Source organism: Lynx canadensis, chromosome B2, assembly GCF_007474595.2.
Source record: "Lynx canadensis isolate LIC74 chromosome B2, mLynCan4.pri.v2, whole genome shotgun sequence".
Taxonomy (NCBI): Eukaryota; Metazoa; Chordata; class Mammalia; order Carnivora; family Felidae; genus Lynx; species Lynx canadensis.
This window is the reverse complement of record NC_044307.1, coordinates 132,919,297-132,943,130: the sequence shown is the minus strand read 5'-3', so window position 1 is coordinate 132,943,130 and position 23,834 is coordinate 132,919,297. Positions and strand designations below refer to the sequence as shown.

The 23,834-nt window shown below is 36.7% G+C and overlaps 1 protein-coding gene across 3 annotated transcripts in view; it reads right to left on the bottom strand.

The window, feature by feature from the left end:
- The window catches only part of ADGB (androglobin), a 164,493-nt gene that overhangs the window by 110,679 nt on the left and 29,980 nt on the right, over window positions 1-23,834 (bottom strand). For all 3 annotated transcript variants that reach the window (XM_030316536.1, XM_032593262.1, XM_032593261.1), the window contains exons 2-6: window positions 23,263-23,425; window positions 18,393-18,485; window positions 14,549-14,620; window positions 12,459-12,668; window positions 610-749 (exon numbers count right to left, since the gene is read on the bottom strand). In XM_030316536.1, the coding sequence (XP_030172396.1) occupies window positions 610-749; window positions 12,459-12,668; window positions 14,549-14,620; window positions 18,393-18,485; window positions 23,263-23,425 (678 nt within the window). The remainder of the gene's footprint in view (window positions 1-609; window positions 750-12,458; window positions 12,669-14,548; window positions 14,621-18,392; window positions 18,486-23,262; window positions 23,426-23,834) is intronic.

The following is a 23,834-nucleotide window of genomic DNA, read 5'->3' as shown; positions in this document are numbered from 1 at the left end:
GAATGTATGTGGCAGACACATCTCATACATGTTGATGCACAAGACATGCAAGCATGGAAGACATATGCAGATTTCACAAGAATATTGAAGCAAATGGAAGAAGTTTTTATCACAAATGTATTAAAAGGGAGCAGTGTTACCAAAATCCTGAGGAGGATATCAAAAACATTGTTATCCTTCAGAAGAGCTCAGGTTTTCAAGATTATAAATTATTGCTGCATGTACAGAACCTAAAACTTTAACTGGATTCCAGTGTACATGATTCGCTATTTAGATGAACCAGTACTTCCCCCTACAAAAACAACCTTTTTGTCCTGCTGAGGTGAAACACTGTTTTTCATGATCACCTTCTGTTCATCGTAAGAAAGCACTGGATATAGAATAATTTTTGAGTATTTTCCCTTGGGAGAATTTTGTCTTATTGCTGGGTAACCCAATTTTTCAAATTAGTGGTTTTGGTATTTTTATATCAAAACATTTACAGTGTTTGGAAAGAAAGCTATTTTAAATAGATTTTTTTTTTAAATGAAGCTATGTGATATAGATGTATAGTTTTTTGTTGTTTGTCTTTTTGTTTTTATGCGAGTGATTGTTCTTCCCTCTACATACTCAACATTTGCCAGCTTAATGATAGCTTTACACAAAAGCATTGGCCAGAGTTCAAAGTCATAAGTTGTGGCCGGAAGCAATAGATTGTTGTCTTCATCAAAAGGCAGAAAGTCATCAATAGTTATCTTTCTCCAACAACCCTAAAAATGAGAAGAAAGGAATGTACAGTTAGTGATTTACATTATTTTTCTCATATATTATTGTATACTACTGATGTTATCATTTACTCTTTCATAATTTTACCTTACCTTTACATCTAAAGACTGGTGTGCTGGTTTTCAATACTACTGTGGCTGAGAATTTCAGCTGTTTTATTTAATTTAATTTATTTTATTTTATTTACCTGTATCAACAGTCATTATTGATGAAACCTTATAAACACATTCTTGGGTGACCATCCTATATAATGCAGTAAATCAAAGTGTTTCAAACAGCAGAACCAAAACATTATACAACCATGGATAAGTTTGGTCATAATTAAATAACTTAACATAATCATAACACAAATTCTCCAAGTATAAGTAATTAGTGTTCACTCTGATAGATTCAGTGACTTTAAACTTCCAATTACCAGAATCCTTTTTACTCCTAATTAAAGATCTAATTTTTAACATGAAGTTAATTAATACTTTAATAAAATGATTATATATTTACCTGTATGCATATTACTTCACAGTTAAAAGTTTGGGACAAATGGTAACTTTAATGGTTATGAACTCAAATATTTTCTAAACTTTGGTTTTACATGCAAAATTTTATTATGAATTTATTCTTTTGCCCAAGAAGTATTTTCAGCAGTGATGCAGGCATTGTGAACCCCAAGTCTGCATTAACACCTGGCCTATAGCAATGAATTGCTTAGAGTCTAGTGACCGGAGACATATATGCAAATAACATAAAACATAATATTTTCATGGTGCTCCAGGACCAGAAAAGCAAGTGTGACAAATATTGCTTGTGCAGTCTTCACAAGAAGGTGACATCTGAACTAAAGATTCAAAAAACACTAGTTTTCCCAGTACATAGGGGCAATAGGGGCATGATTTCTTTGTATGGGATGAGTAACTCTGAATTCATATTGCCTTATTTAGTGATTTCATGTCTTTCTTTCTTATCTAACGGGTCATATAGGGCAAGACAGGATTAAAACTTAGGTGTATAGCCACTCCCTCTCCTAATTTCAAATGACATGACCCAAAAGAATACACAACGAAATAAGCCAGAGACAAAAGGACAAATATTTTGTAATCCTATTTGTATGACATATTTGGAAAAAAGCAAACTGACAGAGACAAAAGGCATACTTGAAGTTCCCAGGGGCTGGGGGTGGAGGGGAATGAAAGATTATTGTTTAAGGGGTACAGAGTTTCCAGTTGGGATGATGAAAAAGTTGTGGAAATAGATAGTGGTGATAGTTGTACAGCATTGCAAGAATACTTAATGCCTCTGAATTGTGCATTTATAACATTCAAAATGCCAAATGTTATGGTACATATATTTTACCACAATGAAACCTAGTAATATGAGAACAATTTTGAACGAACCAACTGGGTCCCCACGAAAGAAATGTTTTAAAGCAGACATAAGCACTTAAGCTAAACCAGTTCAATGAGTATCATCTACTTACAGCTGATCAATAATATATTTCGACTGAGAATGCTTTCATTCCTAAACACCATTGAACTGTATAGTCTAAATAGATCGAAGTGCATGGTACATGAATTGCATCTCAGAAAAGCTATTATGAAAAATACACAGGGATAAGTGTTCAGTATTACATTTAAAAACACACTTTGACTAGACTTATAACAATTTTCCTGGGAGTTTTTTGATTCTTTCATATTAAAATTTGGTTGGTGGCTTCCTTAAGGTTTATGAAGAAATTAAATGTTATATATGTAAATATAAATGTTACATATAAATATCATATATATGAGACCTCATCATAGAACATTGACTTTATTTATTTGAGACTTTATCTTAGAACACTGAAATTTTTGAAATTTTATTTTAGAGAGAAAGAGAACATGAGAGAGAGCGCAGGGGAGAGGTAGAGGGAGAGAGAGAGAGAGAGAGAGAGAGAGAGAGAGAGAGAGTCTTAAGCAGGCTCCATGCTCAGCATGGAACCCAACGAGGGGCTCAAACCCACTGCCCTTGGATCATGATCTGACCCGAAATCAAGAGTTGGCTGCTCAACCAACTGAGCCACCCAGGTGCCCAACACTGAAATATTTTTACACTTTTTTTCTTACCTGCATGTAAAAGATGTACATGGGGCAGTTTTTACTGAGTTTACTGTGTTAGCACCACATAATTTGAAATGACCATCAAAATGTTTAATTACTTAGCACATTTATGAAGAAGGATGCTTCTTTTATTAGTATAAATATACATTACTAAGTTACTTTAGAATATAGCCATGTTCAAATTTTAATATTTTCCACACTTGAATTCTAGGTCAAGATAACTAAATGGCTACATATATTTATATCCTCTGCCTCCTAAGACCATGCTAAAGGGAAAATAAAAAATATTTTCGGGGGGGCTTGGGTGGCAGGGTCAGTTAAGCATATGACTTTGACTCAGGTCATGATCTCGTGGTTCATGATTTCAAGCCCCGAGTGGGTCTCTGTGCTGACAGCTGGGAGCCTGGAGCCTGCTTCGGATTCTGTGTCTCCCCCTCTCTCTACCCCTCCCCTGCTCATGCTCTGTCTCTCTCTCAAAAATAAATAAACATTAAAATATTTGTTTGTTTTTTTTAATTAATAGCATCAATCACAATTACAAAAGATCAAGGAAGGAGCAATCAGCGGACAGAGATTTCAGCACGTATCTGAATGAACATAATTATATAGATTAGGATAGAACCCTAACAGCACTCCCCCACCTTCAGCCCAGTAACAGGTGGTGCCCTTCCCATACAGGGCCTGAGGGTGAAAGTCTGACTTCTGTGACTGTCCTGAAGTAAACAGGGCAGTTTCTCTTCCCAGTGGAGTCAGCGGGCAGAATTGTGACTTCTATCAACCTCCTGCAATAAAGAGGAAGTGCTTTCTGCATTAGTAGAACCTGTTGGAGGAAGTCTTATTTCCACACTCTACCCATGCAGGGATGAAGCAGTACACCTCCCCCTCCTCAGCTAGTGCTAAGGACACTGGGGGATCAAGTCTTATCATGGGACAACAAAGGAGTGACAGACCAGAGTAGCATTGCACAGGCTTTATAAACCAAATTAACATATGAAGAACAGCCCACAAAAGTGAGCCAGGATGTGCACTCTGAATCTAAACAGGTTGACTACTTGCTAAAATAAAAAATTTAATTAGCAATCAGTCATACAACATAACACTAAAGATGTCCAGGAAACTGTCCAAAATTACCCATCATGCAAAAACCAGGAAAATCTAAATTTCAATGAGAAAACACAGTCAACAGAGTACAGTGCCAAAATGACAGGGAATTTAGAATTTTTAGTTAAGAAATCTAAAGCAGATGTCATAAAAATGCTCCAGGAAGCAACTATGAATATTCTTTGAAACAAATAAAAAATAGAATACCTTATCAAAGAAATAAAAAATATGAGGAAAAACAACAGAAATTTTGAAAATAAAAAAAAAAAAACCCTCATAGGAAAAGATCAATAGCAGAACGCAAATGGGAAAGAAATTGGTGAATTGGAATTTAAGTCAATAGAAATTATGAACAACCAGGAAAAATAGATTTTTACAAATGATAGGAACCTCAAGGACCTATGAGACAGTGAAAGAAGATATAACATGCATGCCATCAGAGTCCCCCCAAAATGAGAAAAAGAATGTGGGGCTGAAAAAATATTTAAATGAGTAAGGACTGAAAACTTTCCCAAATTTTCTTAAGACATGACCCTACAGGTTCAAGGAGCTCAACATATCCCAGAGAGGATAATCTCAAAGAAATCTACACCCAGACACATTAAATTCAAACTTCTGAAAACTGGAGACACAGAAAAAAGCCAGAAACCAGCTAGCTGGCGAGAAAAGAACACCAAATCGCTCTCCAGAAACCACAGAGGCCAGAAGGAAGTATCAGACTAGTTTTCAATGCTGAGGAAAAAGGCCTGCCCAACCCACAACACTGTATCAAGTGAAAATACCATTTAGGAATAAGGGTGAAATAAAACATTTTCAGATAAAAGAAAGTTAAGATAATTTGTCACCAGAAGACTAAGAAAGGATGGTGAAAAAGAAAGAAGAAAAAAAACATAAATAAAAAGGGTAGTGAAAACAAGACAAAAAAAAAAAAAAAAAAGGAAATGACAGAAATCTTAGGACATCAGGAGTGAAGAAAGAGTAAAGAAAAGTACAAATATACGGCTAAATACAATAAAGTATTCTTTGCTTCTCGAGCTTTTAAAATTATATTTGACATTTGAAAGCAACATTTATTTTATAAAGGTTCTGAATATGATAAAAACATCTAATCAATTATGTTATAAAGGTGTAAAGGGACCCAAATGGTGGTAAAGGGTCTATATTCTAATTTAAGTGGTAAAATGCTGATATTACTAGATTGTGATAAGCTAAGTATGTATATTTTAATCCCTAGTGCAACCACTAGAAAAAAAAAGTAATGCTTAGAGATACACTCATAAACACTAGAGATAATTCAACATGGAATCCCAAAGAATGTTCAAGAAAACACACAGAAATAGGGAAATAGACACAAAAAAATAAATAATAGAAGTAACAGAGTAAGCAAATAATACAATGACAGACTTAAATCCCAATTATATCAAATATAAATTGCACACAAATTAAAGTGTAAGAAAAAAAAAGAAAAAGAAAAAAATAAAGTGTAAGAGCAAAGTGGATATATTTATGAAAATTAAGAATTTGCATATATTTGAATAATTCCACATGTAGAAATCCCAGAAAAATAATCATAAATGGGCAAAAATATATACACATAAATGCTATTTTACAGAATTGTATTGGTAAAACACTGGTCATAATCTAAATATCAATAAGAAATTAACAAAAAATGTATAATTATCATTACATTCAAACAATGGAGTACAAGGTAGATTGTAATCTACGGGTAAATAATGCCCGTAGTTAGGGAAAAAACACATTATAGAACAGAAGTATCATATGATCCCATTGTTGCTATAAATTATAAATAGTGGGTTTCATATATTTATAAGATACAAGTTTCTATTCAACCAGAATACCAGGTAGCCATCTTTCAATCCCATGAATACAGTCTCTGAGAAAACAAAGTCCTTGTTTGTTTAAATTGCATCTATCTATTTATTATCACTGTTATTAGTATTCTATGTTCTTTCAAGGACTGCAATTCCCATTTCAAAGAATGGACCAAAGTAGAGAAAACCAGCAGGAGAGTATTATAACCTGGCTTGTGTATTTGCCTAACAAACAGAACTGTAGGTTGCATTTGCAGATCACATGATACTGTACACAGAAAATCCTAAATACTCCACCACAAAACTATTAGAGGTCATAAGTAAATTCAGTAAGCTTGCAAGATACAAAATTAATATGCAGAAATCAGTTGTGTTTCTATATACTAAAAATGAAGTAGCAGAGAGAAAAATTAAGAAAATAATCCCATTTACAATTGCACCAAAAAGAATAAAATACCTAAGAATAAACTTAATCAGGGAGGTGAAAGGTCTGTACTCTGAAAACTATAAAACATTTAAAAGAAATTGAAGACAACACAAACAAATGGAAAACTATTCCATGCTCATAGATTAAAAGAATTAATTTTGTTAAAATGTCCATGCTATCCAAAACAGTCTACAGATTCAATGCAATCCCTATGGAAATACCAACAATACTTTTCACAGAACTAGAATAAAAAATACTTAAATTTGTATGGAACCACAAAAGACCCCAAATAGCCAAAGAAATCTTGAGAAAGAAGAACAAAACTGGAGGTATCACAATCCCAGATTTCAGATATACTACAAAGCTGTGGTAGTCAAAACAGTATGGCACTGGCACAAAAATAAACACATAGATCAATGGAACAGAATAGAAAGCACAAAAACAAATCCATAATTATATGGTCAGTTAATCTATGAAAGAGGTAAAAATATACAATGGGGAAAGGACAGTGTTTTCAATAAATGGTGCTGGGAAAAATGGACAGCTACATGCCAAAAAATGACACTGGGCCACTTTCTTACCATACACAAAAATAAACCCAAAATGGATTAAAGACCTAAATCTGAGACCTGAATTTATAAAACTCCCAGAAGAACCCATAGGCAGTAATTTATTTGCCATCAGCCATAGAAACTTTTTCTAGATAGGTCTCTGAAAGCAAGAGAAACAAAAGCAAAAATAAACTTTTGAGACTACATCCCCCCAAAAAAGTTTGAAACAGCTGAGGAAGCCATAAAAAAAGGTAACATAATGAAAGGGAGAAAATACTCATAAATTATATACCTAATAAGGTATACAAAATATATCATATCTAAAATATATAAAGAATTTATACAACTTAAAACCCAGAAAACCCACAAATAATCCAATTAAAAAATGAACAGAGGATCTAAACAGACATTTCTCCAAAGAAGATATACAAATGGCCAACAGACACATGAAAATAAGCTCAACATCACTAATCATTAGGGAAATGCAAACCAAAGTCACAAGGAGATATCACTTTACACCTGTCACAATGGCTAGAATACAAAGACAAGAAATAATAAATGTTGGTGAGGATGAGAACCCTTATGCACTGTTGGTGGGAATATAAATTGGTGCTGCCAGTGTGGAAAATAGTATGAAAGTTCCACAAAAAATTAAAAACAGAAATACCACAGGATCCAATAATTCTACTATTGGGTATTTACCCAAAGAAAACAAAAACACTAATTTGAGAAGATACTTGCACCCCAATGTTTACTGCAGCATTATTTACAATAGCCAAAATATAGAAGCAGCCCAACTGACCATGGATATATGAAGAGATAAAGATATAGTGTGCGTGTGTGTGTGTGTGGGGGTGGGGGGGTGGGGGGGTGAGTGTGTGTGTGTGTGTGTGTGTGTGTGTGTGTGATGGAATATTTTTTGGCCATAAAAATGAATGAGATCTTGCCATTTGTGACAACATGGATGGATCTAGAGGGTATTATGCTAAGTGAAATAAGTCAGTCAGAGAAAGACAAATACCATATGATCTCACTTATATGTGGAATCTAAAAACAAAACAAATGAATAAACAAAAAAAGAAAAAGAAAAAAACACACCCATAAATACAGAGAACTGGTTGTTGTTGGAGGGGAGGAGGGGGAGAAAATGGGCAAAATGAGTGAAGGGGAGTGGGAGATACAGTTTTCTAGTTATGAATGAATAAGTCATGGGGATAAAAGGTACAGCACAGGGAATATCGTCAAAGGTATCATCATGGTGTTAGATGGTGACAGACAGTAGTTACACTTGTGGTGAGCACAGCATAATGTGCAAACTTATCAAATCACTATGTTATAAACCTGAAACTAATGTAAACACTGTGTGTCATTTATACCTCAACAATTTGAAAAACTAGGTTGGATCAATATATGAATATAAAATATATATATTTAAGCAAAATCCCTGAATAGAAAGCATCTAGACGGTAACAGCTTCTTATATATTTGTTACACATAGTAATGAATTTACTACAAGGATAGGGCATTGGATGTTCCATACGCAGTGCTATGGGGAAAAATGAAGCAAAAGCAGGTGAGATAAAGTGCGAGGGTTTCAGATACAGTGGAGAGTGAAAGCTTCAGAACAAGTGTCTTTAACACTGAAACTAGAAGATACTCAGGCATTGGCTATTGTGTTCTAAAACAAACAAATAAAAAAAGTATTATCTAAGTATTCCATATGTAAGCAAATGATCATTCATATAGCAATCATATATAAAGGAAAATAGACCACAATATTTAAAGTTATCCAAAATATATAACATATATATTCTAAGTGAATATGTTTGGAATGCACATTCCAACTGAATGAAAGATGAATCAAAATACAATAATCAAGAGAAGACAAGCTGTAGCAGGATGATGAGGACTAAACCCTTTTATATATAGAATAAAGGATACATAATTATAAATATGTGTTCAAAGATAAATACCAATTAAAGTGTTTATTTAAAAAGCATGCATGCCAAGAAAATATTGAAGCAGAAGAATATTAGGTGGATCTTATTCTAAAAAATCAAATCATACTGTAAATCCATAACAATTAAAGGGATATGGTATTTAGAAGGGACAAGAAAAATAGCAGGAGAAAATGGAGTTCAAAAACAAACACAAGTCCACATTGGAATGCAGTGTATGATCAAAGTAGTTTTCAGAATTAGTGGATAAGAGGCACCTGGGAGGCTCAGTTGGTTGAGCATCCGACTTCGGCTCAGTTCATGATCTCACAGTTCATGGGTTCGAGCCCTGCATTGGGCTCTGTGCTGATAGCTCAGAGCCTGGAGCCTGCCTCAGGTTCTGTGTCTCCCTCTCTCTCTGCCCCTCCCCTGCTCGCATTCTGTCTCTGTCTCTCTCAAAAATAAATAAACATTAACAATTTTTTTAAAATAAACAAAATAAAATTAGTGGATAAAAAGTACAACATTCAATATGTAATCCTGGGGCAATTCACTGAAATTTTAGGACAAAAAGGAAACTAGGTCTTCATTTCTCACTGTAGATAAACAAATCAAAGACCCAAATTAAAAAAAAAAAAAAAAAAAAAGCCCAAAATGCTAGATAATATAAGGGGTTTTTTTTAATGTTCTTGAGATAATGATATCTTACATTAAATAACATAAACATCCTAGAGTCAGTTAATAAAAATAATGACATAATCAACTACATAAAAATCACAAGCCTCCATTGGGTAGAAGATACAAAGTTAAAAGACAAATTTCAAAGCACTTCCTCTACCCCCACATTTGTGATTATCTGCACAAATAAAAGAATACTTAGAGCTCTGTGACAAAACTTTGAATAACCTGTTTCATAAATAGGCAAAATACGGGCAATTCAAGAAGTATGTAAGAGATGCACAGATTTGATGGGACACTAGAGGACTGCACATCAGACCTTGGCAGGAACGAAGCAAGTTTGGGCAAAAGATGCACAGCCAGGCCGCACTGCAGGAGCATGGGACACAGCACTGCCACCATCTATGTATATCCTCTCCACCCTCACATCCTCACGTAAGAGCGGTTGTTGGGCAAGTGAGCACCAGGTAAGCTGATCACATGCTTTCCCCCTGGCTCTAGCGAGAGGCGGAAAGAGGAAGGATCTGTTCCTCTGGCTTTCCTGGTGGAAGGTGGTAGGGGTGGGAAAGAGAGAAGGAAGGAATCCATGAAAGAAAGAAGAATAGCAATAGTTGCAAATAGTTGCAAATCTACCATTCGTCAGGACTTTTGCTAGTTTCTTCTACACAATTACCACATTTTCTCTTTACCTGTATTCATTCCATGACATATTTGGTGTCTATTATCTTGAGGGATGTGGTCTCTTTGCCTCTGTGTGCAAGGGACCCTTAAGGGTCCATGGGGCCAGGTGAATGGATCTAGAAATGCTGAGAGCCAGTAAAGCTTTCTCTCAGCCTCAGAGGGAGAACATGGCCTTGCACGTCCGCGACGAGTGCCAACAAATTGCCTACAAAAATAATTCATATGGAAAAAGTTGTATCTCAGGGCTCAACAGTTTGGCAACAGCCCTGCAAGCCATTCGTCAGATGAGACCACTGAGGAACCAGAAGAAGCAACTGGACACCACACCCCTCTTCCCTCGAGGGCTACCTTGTCTAGCCTGCTCAAATGATTGGATCAGACTGAAACTTCCAAGTTGGACTACGTTTTTTTGTTTTTGGTTTTTTGTTTTAATTCTGAATACAGGTGGGTTTGCACCTATGAGGAATCAGTACAGTTAAAGAGAAATAAGTCAACAGTTTTACTGTAAAACGGAATGTAGTGTTAATAAATGTTGCAAATTCACATAGAAGGAAATTCCCAAAGAAGGAAGGCTGTCAGGAAGCAGAGAGAAAGAAACTAACAGGGTGGTTTACTATTCTGCTGATGCTCCTTTGCAATTCTTAATAACCGTTTTGAAGTTTATTTATTTTCAGAGAGAGTGTGTGAGCACAAGAGGGGCAGAGAGAGAGGGTGAGAGAGAATCCCAAGCAGGCTTTGCACTGTCAGAGCAGAACCTGATGCCTGGCTTGAGCTCACAAACTGTGAGATCATGACCTGAGCCAGAATCAAGAGTCGGATACTCAACTGACTGGGCCACCAAGGCGCCCCATAATTCTTAATCATTTTGAACTCCCTCCCACCTCAGTTTAAGTAAATGTGTGGAAAGTGGGGAGAGGGGAGCCAATACTGGGCATTTGACCTTGTCATTCTTCCCATGTTTACCTTCTGTCTATAATCCCTCAGCCCTATCCATGGTGTATCCTTACTCTCATTCTTCGGTGTACATTAAAACTTCAGAGTCTTGTCCCCCAAATCTGCCTCCTGACTGGTAAATAAGGAAGATAAAGGCATTTAGGAAGTCATTTTCTCTCTTCACAAAGTTTTGACTTTCAAAGTCTCTCACCTTGCTGTGAATATCAAAACACCAAAAATCCTATTTTAGATATCAGAGGCTAATATTACCTTCTTTACTTTTATGTCCCTGCTGTAACAATCTCACTAATTCCTTTAAAAAAAAAAAAGTCTCATTTTATTTTTGAGAGAGAGCAGGGGAGGGGCAGAGAGAGAGGGAGACAGAGGGTCAGAAGCAGGCTCTGCGCTGACAGCAGAGAGCCACAAGTGGGACTTGAACTCGAGACCCCTGAGATAGTGACCTGAGCCGAGCCAGCAGCTTAACTGACTGAGCCACCCAGGCGCCCCATGATCTTATTAATTCCTAATGCCTTTCAGCATTCTCCACCCCAGGAAGGGTAGATGGTTCTGGCTTACTGAGGGGAAAGCCATGTTCTTTAGAAATACAGACTGGGCTGGTTAACTTTTCATACTTCCCGCTTCCTCAAATATTCAAGAACATTCTTCCTAAGTGACCAGGACCAGGTTCATGGGTGTACGACCTGCACAGTCACAAGGAACCTCACCCTAAGAGGGGTGCCATTTTTTTTCAAGTGCTGCTATCACCATATTGAAATTCCCAATCATTTTCGAGCAAGGGGCTCTGCAAATCATGTAGCTGGCTCTGCCTGTGAGTATGGGCCTTTAGAGAGAGCATTCCATCCACAAAAACTAAAGGGGTTTCATAATCTAGTGTTACATGTGGTGTAAGCCTACTCTGCCATATAAACGGGGTGTTTTTCATTCTCTATTTCTGCTATCCCATTTGCTTCCTTTCAAGCAGGAGCAAAAACTTTTTGTGTCAAGGTAAGATTTGTTAACATGAGTACAAATCCCAAGCTTAGGAAAAAGATTGGGTGGGACCGGGCCTCTCAGTAGCAGGAGAGAAGGAATGGACCGTATGCTCAAGCACTCTCTTTGTTCAAGACTGCATACCACATCAGAGAGAAGGGAGGAAGGAAGAGAGCCCTGTGCGTCCATCTGTCTACCCACCTCCCCAAGAGGGCAGAGATAGCAGAGGACCACCCCTCCTTGTGCCAAGCAGCAACAGTTTAAAAAGCACATGGGACTGGTGTCACAGGACTAACAACGATGCTTCTTATCGATCCCAAATTACATATGCAGGACATTTCTTCCCAGTAAGTGCACAATTGATATCCTGTATAAATGCATGACCTTGTATCAGCCTGGGTAACAGCATGTAAAACAAATATATTTCAATATGAAAGACAATTTTTAATGCACATGAACATGAACTTACTTACCATCCAGTAAAGTTTCACAACATACTTTCCGTAGCTATTGAATAAGGGCATGTGACCTTTCACAGCCTTGCACAGAGAGTAGATGTGTTCCCAGGGCTTCCAGGCAAGACAAGGAGGCTCTCCTGTGGTCCCTTTGAAATAATTGTTCAAAATGCCTCCATTGAATATCTTCCACACTGCATAGATTTCACTGATAATCCATCTCATCAGCTAGAGACAAAAGCCACTAGTGTTAATCAGTTGCTTTTCAGTTGTTGGTACTATAATTTAGGGGGGAAACCAGTCGAAAATCTACTTCCAGTAGTAATATTAAGTTCTACATGTAACGAGTTCCACATTTTGATTTCTAACTTATAAATAAAGTCACTGTTCTTGCCTTTGTTGTTGGGAAGCAGAGTCACAATACAAGCTAAAAAGGCTTAACATTAAACATACTCTTAGCTAAGAGCTATCTTCCAGAGTAAACTGTCAGTGATTTGAGATTGATCTCCATTTCAGTTGTGTGTGTGTGTGTGTGCGTGTGTGTGTGTGTGTGTGTGTGTGTGTGTGTGTGTGTGAAAGAGAGAGAGAGAAAGAGAGAGACAGAGACAGAGAGGGGAGAGACAGGGTGAGAGAGAGAGAGAGAGAGAGAGGGAGAGAGACTGAATGCTTCTGAGAGTAGTGGTGATTTTATTCTGGAATTAACTTTCTATAAATGAGTAAGCTACTCTTCTGTAAGTGTTGAGAAGTTTGAGAAGAAAATGATCTCTTTTATGTCAATAGGATCAGTTAGACAATGAATGAGATGAGAAAGAATTAAAATTGCATACACAGTTAAATCTCTAAGTCTCGTATTTCATGTGTCAGTCTGCAGGTGCAGAAGTGATCTAAGTAAAACTCCCATGGGCAGAGTTTTCAACAGTCAGCAAGGTGCAGCGGGGAGTGGAGCAGAAACAGAGACCAGGGTTTGAATTTTCTTCCAGGTCCTTCTGCTCTAGGGCACGTCATTTCACTGTCTCTAAACTGCAGTTTCTGTAATGCAGTCTGTAAAACGTAGACTATACTATCTATTTTTCAGTATTTTACAGGGAATAGAAACAATGCAAAAAAAAAAAAGGATCTGTGGGTCACAGCGGTGTTAAGTAAAGACATTATTACCCTCAGTAATATTGGATTTTTGGAAATATTCATCTTATGTTTAACTGCCCGGTTTATAAGAAGATTAAATACTTGAGACTAACCTCATAAGATTTAGGTTTGCCTTAATTTACATTATCTAGGACATTTCTTCTAGTTTAGTTAAGTTGAAAAATGTAAACCAAGTATCTTTCTGTATATCTGGTAATTTTAATATAGAATATTTTATGCTTTTCTTACCTCAAAAAATAAAAAGGTAAAGTCTATGCATGCTCTGGATAATAAAATAAGCATATGTTAGACTAAAATATAAGGTATAAAACCATTCAAAGATAACTTTATGCTAATCAGTACAACCTGGTTGAAGAAATAAGTGTTTTGATTTTAATATTGGTCAAGATATTTAAGATAAGAAAGACAAAGTGTTTGAATCAATAATGACAATTGATTTCAACTGGGTCTTAGGAGAAAATAATTTTTTTTAAAAAACACCCTGTTTCTGATATAACCGCCTTAGGGGAGTAGAACAGGCTTGCTTCTGATGGATAAAACCCAGGGTGTTGGAGGTGGGTGTGTTTAGGTGAGATTTGCCCTGCGTTAGCAAGTCAAACAATATCAGGACACCCTGCTCTTGAGCACAGAGCAGAGCAAGTCAGGCAGCAACTTGATGTCAATTACTAGGCACGTGGGTCAAGAGGCAAAATGCGCAGATTGTGAGTCTCAGCTACCCTAGGTCTATGGGCAGGAGGATAGGGACACAGCAATTGTACTACTAACATTTCCCCACCATTTGTTCATTAAACTCAATTGAAGAGGCTTCTCTTCCTCTTTGAATGTCTGGCTTATAAAATACTGAGCAATTCCAAAACTTAGAGGTAAGCGAGGGATAACTGAAATTGACAGTCTGGGAATTGTTTTAAGCAGGTCTGGAAGGTATTCTGCAATCAGACTTCAGTTAGAAATTCCCTACATACCTCACTGCAGAGTAAATGTTCATTTGCTGAAAACAAGTCAAACAGGATTTCATTTTTCACAACTACTGGAGTCTGAAATTTAAAAAAATAAAAAATAAAAATATATATATATATGGAGATATTACTCCTTAGGAAAAATAAAGGAAATGTAGCTGAATGAAATATAGTTTCATGTGATATAAACAAGTCAAACCTGATTTCGTTTCTCACAACCAGAGAAATTAAAAGAAAAAAATAAGCACATAATTCCATAAGATAACCCTCTTACAGCTATACATGACATTCACTTAATACTGTAATGCCTATCAAATAGTCTTTTCATATAAAAAAAGGAATGTTATAAGATATAATATATGCAGATAAAGTCAGCATGCATACACACATAAACTGACAGTTTAAAAAGTGACCTAAAATTTAAGTTAAGCTCTCAAGTTACACCTGAAGCTTAGTTAACACGATAGCAGGAAAAATATCTTCATCTCTGATAAAAAATATTAACTGTGACAGCTTTTTAAAATCTTGCCCAGGGGCGCCTGGGTGGCTCAGTCGGTTAAGTGTCCGACTTCGGCTCAGGTCATGATCTCACAGTCCGTGAGTTCGAGCCCCGCGTCGGGCTCTGTGCTAACAGCTCAGAGCCTGCAGCCTGTTTCAGATTCCGTGTCTCCCTCTCTCTCTGCCCCTCCCCTATTCATGCTCTGTCTCTCTCTGTCTCAAAAATAAATAAACGTTAAGAAAAAATTTTTTTAATAAAAAAATAAAAAATAATAAAATCTTGCCCAATTTCAAATCCTGTTATCTTTTTAAAAATTCATCTAATGGTCATTATTTTATTGATATATGTCTAAAGATGCTTCTATATACTTAGAGCGCTAATGAATAAACATAATAAAGGAAAATATTATTTATAGTAGTTTTTAAAAATGTGTTACAATTCATATCAAGCTTATATACTCAAATCAAATTAACATAAATGTGTTTTTGATTAGTAAAATCATGGAAACTAATGCCATCAACTACTCTCAATCACATGGACAATTAACACCTTGAAAACTCAACAAAATATTTTTTTCTGTCTGACAAAAAACTTACTCAAAACTACCTTGAAGGCCTGAACTGTTATGTTTATAATTTATGAACATAGCAAGTTACATACATATTATATAAATATTTTACATAAAAATATATTTTAAATTCTGGTTTGGCTAATTAATTGCAAGGTGACACTTCTAAAATGTCCATACTCTTCAGCAAGTCCCAATGTACATTGACTTCGATTAATAATAGATTAAATAAATATTGAATACCTAAAATTTGAGGAGTGAAACTTAACAGCTGCCTGCCAACAAATGAAAGTAAGCACTGACAGTGTGTAAAAGACAGCAAATATTAAGGCAGAAGTCTCTACAGAGGTCTCTATTCCCTGTACCTACACCAGAGACAGAATAAATCTTCAGACATCTTACATCTCTTCAATATAATCAACACTCAAGAGCCTGGGCCATCAATACCTGGTTCTCAGAAATAAACAGATCTGATAACTCCCCTAGTGGTTAGGGCTTGTTACCCTTCTCAGTTGGAAAAAGTCCATGTTGGGGTGCCTGGGTGGCTTAGTCGGTTAAGCGTCCGACTTCAGCTCAGGCCATGATCTCACAGCTTGTGAGTTCGAGCCCCACGTCGGGCTCTGTGCTGACAGCTCAGAGGCTGGAGCCTGCTTCGGATTCTGTGTCTCCCTCTCTCTCTGCCCCTTCCCTGCTCATGCTGTGTCTCTCTCTGTCTCAAAAATAAATAAACATTAAAAAAAAAAAAAAACTTAAAAAGAAAAAGTCCATGTTGGTTCTAATATCTTAAATCCAGGCTTTTCAGTTTTTTCATAACTTAGTTTCTCTCTGACTTAAATCATGTCCTGTGACTTCATCCCTTGCTTTGAGTAGAAGAGAGTAAATTTCATATAGATAATTCATAATTGGGGCACCTAGTTGGCTCAGTCAGTTAAGCATCCAACTTCAGCTCAGGTCAGGATCTCATGGTTCACGAGTTCAAGCCTCACATCAGGCTGTGTGCTGACAGCTCAGAGCCTGGAGCCTGCTTTGGATTCTTTGTCTCCCTCTCTCTCTGCCCCTCCCCTGCTCATATTCTCTCTCTCTCTCTTTCTCTCTCTCTCTCTCTCTGTCTCCCTCTCTCTCAAAAGTAAACATTTAAAAAATTCTTAAAAAAAGGAAGTTCATTACTGTTTTGCTAAATTTTTGTCTAAGCTTTATATATGCCCATATTTAATGAGTTTCAATGTAAAGTGTATATATCACCATGGACCTGGGCATTAAAACTTGAAAAACATTATTCTTAGACTTCATAGTTAGCGAGACTTTCAGTTGTGGCTGTTCTGGTGCATACCCCAAGAGGAGCAGGTGCACGGGATCAAGAGAAAGAGCACAGAGGGAGAGCAGAGGTGCGAAGATGGGTGTCAACATTATAAGTTTAGGTAGAAGTGCCACCAACAACAACGGATGAATTTATTTATAAAACAAGCGTATCTCTCAGAACTAAGGTATGCTAAAAAGAAAAAAGAGATGGCATATAACTCTTCTACTTATTCACATTTGAAATACCCCCACTTTATGGAATTAATATCCTTTATTTGCATGAAATGTAAACTCTACACTTCCATTGCACAGAGCCTGGATATTATTAATAATACATTACTATTAAGCGCATTATATTAACACCACAGAATTTACATTCTTCACATCAATATTACCTAACAGCATAAGTTATTTAAAGGCATAGTTCATGTACATTTGATTTATTTTATTTAAAATGTCTTACAAGTAGACATTCAATAAATATTCTGATGGACAGAGGTGCATCTTCTGATTTTCTCATTTTACTAAATATCTCTGAATTTAGAATTATCTTTCTCAGATAGTAACGGTAGTTGGAAATACGGTGACTGAATTGTATTTTCTTGCATTAGTACCAGTCTTATTAAGGCTAAAACTTTTAGGAATAAAATCACTTTGTGTAGAAATTGAGATTGGGTGGGTTCCATAGTAAATGGAAGATTCAGCTCCATTACAAACATTTGACTAGCACTAAATAACTATTTTAGCCTACTGGTTTTCATTTAAAATGATGGTTTCTCAGGGTGCCTAGGTGTCTCAGTCAGTTAAGCATCTGACTCTTTCTGCTCAGGACATGATCTCACAGTTCATGAGTTCAAGCCACACATCTCACTGTCAATGTGAGGCCTGCTTGGGATTCTCTCTCTCTCTCTCTGCCCCTCTCTCTCTTTCTCAAAATGAATAAACAAACTTTAAGAAAATAAAATTAAATTAAAATATGGTTTCTTGAGCACTGTGCTAGTCAATGTGATTCAAGTAGCTGAGCATGGGGTCCAGAAATGAAGATGGCCCTTGGAAAATGCTTCAACAATACCTGGAACACAGGTAACCAAGGGCAAACCTCTCGGACTAGAAAATTAACACTAATACACACTAGAGTAAACAGAATTTCATGTCACATAGGTTCTGGCTAAGAAGCAGAAAAGGCAAAGTCAGTCAAAAATTAAGGAATAGCTTCCCACACATTTTAGGCTATCCTTTGACATCATGTAGAGAAAACTCAAGACTAAACAAAATTTCAATAGTCTCTTGGAAACCAGTACAAGAAATAGTAAACTATATTGATAATCATTTTTTTTCTATTAAATGCCAAAAAGTAATTCCTTTTTCTTACTAAATACCATGGGGAAAATTTACAGTGTTTTAAAAAATGAGAATTTCCATAAGTAGGATAGTACAGCCCATAGTTAGCATGTATTTTATTCAATAGTAAAAATATTTCTTACCCGATTAAATAAAAAATCCTGTGGACGCTTCCAGGAATAAATTTTCAACGATGGTGGCAATTCAATCTTTCCTTCAGGGTCTTCAAAAAAATGCTATATAAAAATATATTGAGGGTTTTTCTCTCCATATGGTTTTATTAAAATAAAAGCAACTCAATCTTAAAAAAAATTAATAAGTGCATAGATTTGATGAATAAACAAGCATTTATAGAGCAATTTGTATGTTCTCAGAGGTAGTTCATGGAATACTTGGTAAAGACTGAAGTTAACAATGCTGTATTTAATTAACAAAACCTTGATTGTTGAGTAACATTTTATTGCAGAGGAAGCAGTCCAAACAAGCATAAGCTGCTTTGGGATGTGAATTTGGTATGGTAGGAAAACAATTTGGATGGGACAGATATGGACATATTTTGCACTGAAAATATTGTGCTTTTTTTAACCTGAGTAGAGAAGATTTAAAAAGTATGATTGTATGTAAATGAAATTCATACCTCTGATCTGAATTTCATTTATTAGTTTTCAAAATTAAACTTGTTATTTTGAGATAATTATTGATTCACATGTCGTGGTGTGAAATTATAATAAAGAGAGTCCCTGTGTCCTCTTTAGCCAGTCTCTCTGATGGTAAAATCTTCTAAAACTATAGTGCAATATCACAACCATGATAATAACATTGATGCACTCAAGATACAGAACAATTCCACCAGCACAAGGACCCATCCTAGGCTCTTTTATGGCCATACCCACCCTCCAACCCCCTAACCACCTGTTTAATACCACCAGATCATTAATCTGGTCTCTTTTTCATTAATTTTATCATTTCAGTAATGTTATATGAATGAAATCAGATAGCAGGTAACCTGTGGATTGGCTTTTTGCCCTCTCTGCCTAATTTCCTGGAGATTCAATTCATTCAAGCTGTTGCATATATATATCAATAGTTTGTTCTTGTTTATTGCTGAGTAATATTTCATGATACAAATATTTGTTTGTTTGTGTACCATCTGTTCATTGAAGGACATCTGAGCTGTTTCCAATTTGGGGTTATTACTTATAAAGCTGCTATAAATTTTTTTTTTATTTTTTTTAATTTTTTTTTTCAACGTTTATTTATTTTTGGGACAGAGAGAGACAGAGCATGAACGGGCGAGGGGCAGAGAGAGAGGGAGACACAGAATCAGAAACAGGCTCCAGGCTCTGAGCCATCAGCCCAGAGCCCGACGCGGGGCTCGAACTCACAGACCGCGAGATCGTGACCTGGCTGAAGTCGGACGCTTAACCGACTGCGCCACCCAGGCGCCCCAAGCTGCTATAAATTTTTGCATACAATTTACAGGCTTTTGTATGAACATTAGTTTCCATTTCTCTGAGATAAATGCCCAATAATGCAAGTAATTTATTAGTTTCTGAGCCCATAGAATGGGTCAGTTAGTGAGCTCGGGAAGAAAAATGACATACAAATGTCTACTCTCAAATGCTAGTGATATAGTAAATTAGAGACTTCAAGTAGCTACTGTGTAAAAGTTCTTACAGCTCACAAGGTAATTAGGTTGTTGGAGTGGTCCTTACAAAACTGAAAAGTACTGCGGGTACAAAAACAATGCTCTATAAAGGTAAACTGTATTGTTAAAAGGGGTAACTAAATTTCACCTGAGTTAATAGCGATGAGACAAATATCATTTGTGATTTTTATGGTACTCATATTTTTATCCTAATGCTGTTGTGGCCTGAGAAATAGGCTCTATTTGAGGGTATTATCTGAGCTTTCAACCCAGTAATTGTCTATGTGTATCTGGAACATATTCAAGGTACTGGAATACTTGGAATGAAGACAAAGGTAATCCCAACATCTAGTCAAAATGATCAAAGAATGAGTCCCTGAAAACCAGACTGAAGTTTCCAGGAGCCACACTAGACTTCCAGGGTTGCCTCATGTTGTTTTTTCCCCTCACAAATATGAACTCAGTTACTTTGAACTCCCCTATCTGACAATCAGAGTCACCCATGGATCTATTTCTATTGTCTGATTTTTCCTCTCGTTTTTCAGCCACTTGGTTCTGTTCCTCTTCAAAACTCTAGGTAATGATGTCTTCCTCCAGAGGAGGATTTTATTCCTTTCTAGCAGGCAAAGTACAAAATGAACTTCACCCTGTCAACAGTGGGATTCAAGATTTGGTCGGCTTGGTGTAGTTCTGGTTTACCCTTACTCAATACAGAATGCTACAGCCATGTTGGGGGACTAACTGGAAGGCTGAGTGTCTGAGTCCCTTCACCTTGGTATACCCTTAATCCCAATCTCTTGCCATGGCATAATGAAATAGTTTCTCTTATTTAGCTTCCAAGCTGTTGCGTTTTACTCATTTGCTCAGCAGCAAAGTCTTCACACATATAGCTTAGGAGTTGGGTAAATGTCTTGACATAAAACTATATACAAAATTTTCAGATTGTGTCTCTATAGTTACCTCTGGGATTCTGCTTCAAGTGTTAACTGCTTTGTAGCCCCAGACAATATCCTCTCTCTGAGCCCAGAGAAACTGACATAAGCCCCAAGTCACTACTTTCTGCTTGCCTTCTAATTTTCATGTCTTGAATTATTAAATTTCTTTGAGGAGAAAATCAAAAGGTAAAGGGGGGCCCATCTTATCATAATCTGTTGTGATTCCCTTTTCTCCATGTTGAGTTAACGGTACTCTTTCCATGTCGCTTTGCCTTAGGTGTATTTCTTATACCCACTTTACAATACTTCATTAAATATGTCTCAGTTTGGTTTACCATCCATGTCTTTTTATTGCTGTCCCTTAGCTGAAGAAGCGAGACCCAAATCTGGAATTACAAGGAAGGGTTAGCTTATCTGACGCTGATTTCCTGATCACTAGCCTCACTTCTAAAGAAGTGACTTTCTATAAAATCCCAAGGATACCTGCTATAGGTCCAGGTTTATGATAACTGATCCTGGTAAAATATGGATGTTGCAAATCATGGCTAAGAGCTACTGTGCTACTGTATCATAGAAATGTAATCACCATGCTTGGAGTGTCCACCACTCACCTCTGTAGAGGGACTGTCACTTCCCACGCCATGAATGCTGAGGTCGTAGAACAGAACTGTGAGTGGGAAGCAAAATTATACCCCAGATGGTACCTTTGCGCAGTTGTAATAACCAAGGTTTGAGCTGCTGTTCTACCTTGTGAGGGCAGGAGAGGCAGAACGGAGTGTTAGCTAAAGTTCTGAAGTATCACACTCCATTGTAATAGCCCCTATTTACCACAGGAGGAGGGCTGGCGCTTCCCTAATTATGCAGTTCTATGTAGCTCCATAGTCCAAGGGCGACAGTATCTATTTTCTGGTCTGATGTTCAGCCAGCACCATTTCTGTATGTTGCCTCCAAGTGAAATGGGCATCCAGTGACCAGCACACATGTCTAGAATTTGATGCCTGGCCTTCCAGAGACCAGCAATATTTTTTCATAGTCATCTGATAAAGACATACTTGCACTCCAAGGGCCCTAACGTGTTATGGTTTAGATCTTATTTCCTAGTTCCGAGTTTTCAGTCACTTCTACTTTTCTCCTCCTTATTGTGGGGAGTGACTCATTTTTAGACCTTTTCTAGAGCTCATATTCTTAACTGAGGATTTGTACAATCTATCTTCCTAATGTAAATTCACATTCAACCCCCACTAGTTGTAAATTTCTGTTAAAAATATGTAGAATATGAACGTTTTCATTTGAACCCAGAGAGTTCCAAAGTCCCTTGCATCTAAAAGTGCCACAAGTTAGAACTTGAAATTGTTCAAGTACTAAGAGAATCAGCAATTCGTTATATTTACTATCTTTTGTAAACAAATTAATGTTATGAATAATGCAGCTTATAATTCCGCATTTTGTGAATAAAACATAATTGCTAATAAATACCATTTTGGAGTTCTCTATGCAAATAAAGACACCAGAGTTCAACGTGGTCATTCTGGCAATTTTGTTTTTGCTTTGAAACTGGATTGTGTTCCATAAACATTTTTGTTAAATGAATTGCTGCACCAAATAAATGGGTCCTATTTAAAATGCAACCCAGACCCATACCCCCAACAAAGAAGTCTTTATATGTAAACATTTTTAAATAGACAGAAGAACCTAAGATAACACAATTGGAAAAGGTAGTAACACCATTCTCAGCTCCAATCCCAGGGACACATCATGTCTGAATGGCCACAGATAAATGAAAAGTACCTGAGATTGTTCCCCAAATATCTTGAAGAGAATATTAAGAGGGATTCAACTGTTATCTCATATAACATCTTAAAAAAATTGTCTCCTATAATCTCCAGATAACAGCTCACAGGTCTCCTGGGGCATTTCATTGTCTAAATCACTCTCTCTACTCTTTTTTTAAAGTTTATTTACTTATTTTGAGAAGGGGGGGGGGAGAGAATCCCAAGCAGGCCCCCTGCTGGCAGCATAGAGCTCAAGGAGGGGCTCGAACCCATGTACTGTGAGATCATGACCTGAGCTGAAATCAAGTGTCAATCACTTAATCTACCCAGGCACCCCCTCTAAATCACTGTCTCTAAATGTCTGGTTCCCCACTCTGTCCAAAATCCACTAGCTAACTGTTCTATCGATTTCCCCTTTATTTCACCGTGACTCTTTGATCACGTCTCTCCTTTCATTTACTCAAATACAATCAGCAAAGCTCAGGTCTAAGGCTTGGAAAGACAGGTGGGTAGGATGGGGGGAGACAGAGGGAAAAAGACAAAATTTCTCTCCTTTGAATGGAGGCTGTGGAGAAAATGGACTCACATGTTAGGCGATCCTATTCCGTGACAAAATTTAAAACTAAAATGAAATCTAGTCACCTTCAAATGGACTTACAAATACAGGGCTTTTTCCCATTTTATCCTTTTCTTTTCCACCTTTGCCTGCATCCCACTTTTCTGCATTTATGTCGGCTTCATTCCATTCTGGCCAGATCGGGAACTTCCCCTTCTTCTGCTCAACGGAGCCAAGTTGCACATTACCGCCAAAAAGGTACTGACTAGAGACAGAGCAAGGAGGCGAGTTAGTTTTCATTTGAATCTCTAAGGTAAGATATTGGATTAATTGCATGGTAGACATTTAATTATCTTGTCAGCATCCATGTTAATGACATTTTTCGATATAGTCTTACCTGTGGCAGATGGCATCCACAGGTTAACGTTCAAAAGACTGAAATACCCAAAGAGATTATTCCACAAACAAATCTTGAGCTTTAGCCTCTACTAACTAATGCAAGACATTCAACATAAACACATAAGATGCCATAAATGGGAATATTTCTATACAGTTCACACTTGAAGAAAATCCTTTATGCGTATAATATTAAAAGCTTTTTGAAAATCAGCACAGATATAATTGTGATGCTTCCCAGGATAAAAGTGCTATGTGATCATTATTTTAAAAGAAAA